We start from the raw sequence: 3,109 nt of genomic DNA on the forward strand, positions 1-3,109 counted from the left end.
AAAAGGGGGCTTACTTGAAATTCATCTTGGACATCTCATGGCAAATGTCCACTCACAAGCATTGTTCCCACCCCTGTGAAGCCTCAAAGGCTACCCCATAGGGTTGAGGTCTTGGTCTAAATGCTACTGCTCCAGGTTGTGCATGGATAGGTTTTCTTCCAGAGGGTAGGCCACATTCAGAAGGCCATGGCTTGGGTGTCCCAGGTGGATTAGTATGTTTAGGGCTGATACAGAAAATCTCAAAGAGGTCAAGTTCCTATCACAGCTGTCCTATCCTTGGACTTTGTGGGGCACATTGTCTTCCAGTGCCAAAGTGGCACCCAGGCAGGCCTCTTCGATCTCAGTTGTTTTCCTCCCTGTGAGTGGAATGAACATCTCTCATCTCCAATGGAGACTTCCCAGAGAGGAATTGTGGGACTCACTAGGGGAAATAAGGAGCCTTTCCTCTCACCTCTAAAATCATGCTTTACAAAATTGTTTTTATAAACAATGCCTCAGCAGCTGCATGACAGCCAGAGCTTACTTTCTGGATGCTAAAGACAGTCTCATCTTCTCTCCTTGCCCTAGACTGTGAGTGGAATGAAGGCTACGGCTATATCCAGGAAGACTTGATGTTTCAACTTCCCCCTTTCCATCAACCTCACTCTTAGGGCAGTGCTAATCCGAATCCCCTTAAAAATTGCTGAGCACCCCAAGGTAGCGTCTTCAATACCTCTGTCTCTCCCCAGTGAGTCTCTGTGAAGCTGGGGAACCTGGGAAACCACCAGCTTGCTCAAAGCCTCTATGAAAAGCAGCCATGAGGAAAATGTGCCCTAGGCAGGTGTCCATGCAGTGGGGTGGTCTGCCAGCAGGACCAGGAGAGGCTGGTAGGCTTTGTCCCATGCCCTCCATGCCACTTCCTATCGATTTACCCACAGGGCTTCTCACCCATCAACATTACTTCATTTCTCTGCATCTGTCCTTCCCTGGGAGGAGCATCTTGCCTGAGGGCAGGTAGAGGGTGGGGAGCCTCCTCCCTTGCTCCAACTGCAGAAAAGGAGGGGGTTCCCATGCCAGGGCAAGGCTACCTATAGCTCAGCCCTCCAACAGACACAGCCTCAGATCCCGGCAGCAGCCTTGAGCACTGGATCAGGAGCAATAAATTGACATCTGGTTGACAGCAAGCTCAGAAGCTCTGTGTGGTACAGAGAAAGGACAGCCATGTCTCACGGGTTTTCTGAGGAGCAGGTGCAGGAGTTCCATGCAGCCTTTGATAGTGTTGACAAGAACAAAGATGGCAAAATCAGCAAGGAGGAGCTGGGTGATGTGATGAAAAAGATGGGCAAGCACCCCACAGAGGAAGAACTGAAGATGCTCATCTCCAAGCTGGACTCAGATGGTGACGGTGCCATCAACTTTGAAGAATTCCTGGCGGCAATGGAGAAGTTTAAGAAGGGGAGCACAGAGCAGGAGATGCGGGCTGTGTTCAGTGTCTTTGACCAGAATGGTGATGGGCACATCACCTTGGACGAGCTCAAGCAGGCCATGGCCCAGCTGGGAGAGAAGCTTTCAGATGAGGAGCTGAATGCCATGATCCGTGAGGCCGATGTAAACGAGGATGGGAAGGTGAACTATGAGGAGTTTGTGCGCATCCTCACTGAGAAGTGAGACTGCCAGCGTGCAAGCTCCACCCAGTCTCTTATCTGCCTGACTCTGGCCTGGGATGAACCCCTGTGCCTTCTTGTCGGGTTCTGCTTTTGTGGTAGGGTTATAAAGAAGTCTGTGTTGGTGTATGGGAAACTACCTCATAAATGAGGAAGACTTTACTAGTTCTAGATGCTGTGCCATCTGGGGCTGCCCACTAGTCCCCTTTCTGCCTGCTGAGACTCTGGGCAAAGGATGATCTCCTTGGGTTGGCTTTTCCTCTTTCTCTTGCTGTGGAATGGGTGCTTCCTATCTCCCAGGGCTCTTGTAATGGTTTAAATAAAAGGAATGCGAATTCTGTGTGCTTGGTGTTTAATTAAAGAAGGAAATCTCGAGGGTTTCCAAAAACAAATTCTTTGGAGCTGTAATGCCCTTCATAGAACTGCTGAAAGAGCTGATCTGAGAGGCCCTTTGGTCTACCTCTTGCTCTCTCTAGTTCCCAAGGAGGAGGAAAGGTGAGTAGTGGTATATGGTGAGTGGAGGGCAGATGGAGGAAGCAGCTTTAAGATCTGCCTGAGACACTGGGTACCGGTGCCTAGCCTGGGGTGAGCAGAACCAGATGTACTCTTACAGAGCCTGTTGTGCATTAACCTCAAATAAAAAGGGGGTGACATTTTTCTCTGTATTTGTGCCTCTGTGCATGTCTATGTCTTTTGGCATAGGCCTGTCTATGTGTGTTTTGTATGTATGTGTTTGTATTATCTCTGTATGTTCACATGGGTTTATAGGTGTGTGCCTATATGTGTGTATAGTGTGCATGTAGCTGCATGCATGTGTCCCTGTGTGTATATGTATGTATGTATGTGTTTCTGTGTATATATTTTGTGCATATATTCTGTATCTGAAATATATCATTCTACAGATTTTTAAAAATGAGGCCATAGTAATTGGATCCATATTGTAAAAAAAAAAAAAGACAGATATGTAGCCCGAGATGAGAAGTGATCAGGGCACATATATGATGGACAAAGGTGGGAAGTGGCACTGGAAGAGGAGGTGATGGCTGTTATAAGCAGAAGGTAGAGATACCAAAAAAGGGGTTTCCAAAACTGATAGCAGGACATTCATGTCCCTGCAGGATAGAATTCTACTGGCTCAGACTTCTGACTTTGGCTCCCTCTTGGCCTGGTGAGGCTCTGATGTTCCTTTCAAGGTTTCAGCTTCAGAGGTTCATTCCAGATAGAAGATGGGGAAGAACACTGAGGGCTGAATGGTCTCCCCCATCTGCATCTGAGACAAGCAAGGTCACTATTTGTACTTGGGTGGGGATGCCATTGCCTGATTTTGAACACTACACAAACAGTCTTGCTTGCTATTCAATGAGCCCAGGTTTCGGCTTTCTCCTCCATGAAATGGGATCTCTCTCTCTCTTTCTCTTTTTCTTGACAAGTGAAATTTAAGCTCAAATCATCCTTGATATTGCTCT

At 47.7% G+C, this 3,109-nt stretch overlaps 1 protein-coding gene across 1 annotated transcript; it reads left to right on the top strand.

The window, feature by feature from the left end:
• Positions 1-1,044: 1,044 nt before the first annotated feature.
• LOC110560702 (calmodulin-4-like) lies at positions 1,045-1,983 on the top strand. The gene has a single exon (XM_021656710.2). It carries the CDS (start codon positions 1,201-1,203, stop codon positions 1,645-1,647), a length of 447 nt encoding a protein of 148 aa, XP_021512385.1. The 5' UTR covers positions 1,045-1,200; the 3' UTR covers positions 1,648-1,983.
• The last annotated feature ends 1,126 nt before the right edge of the window (positions 1,984-3,109 follow it).

The sequence above is a fragment of the Meriones unguiculatus genome, chromosome 19, assembly GCF_030254825.1.
Source record: "Meriones unguiculatus strain TT.TT164.6M chromosome 19, Bangor_MerUng_6.1, whole genome shotgun sequence".
NCBI classification, from domain to species: Eukaryota; Metazoa; Chordata; class Mammalia; order Rodentia; family Muridae; genus Meriones; species Meriones unguiculatus.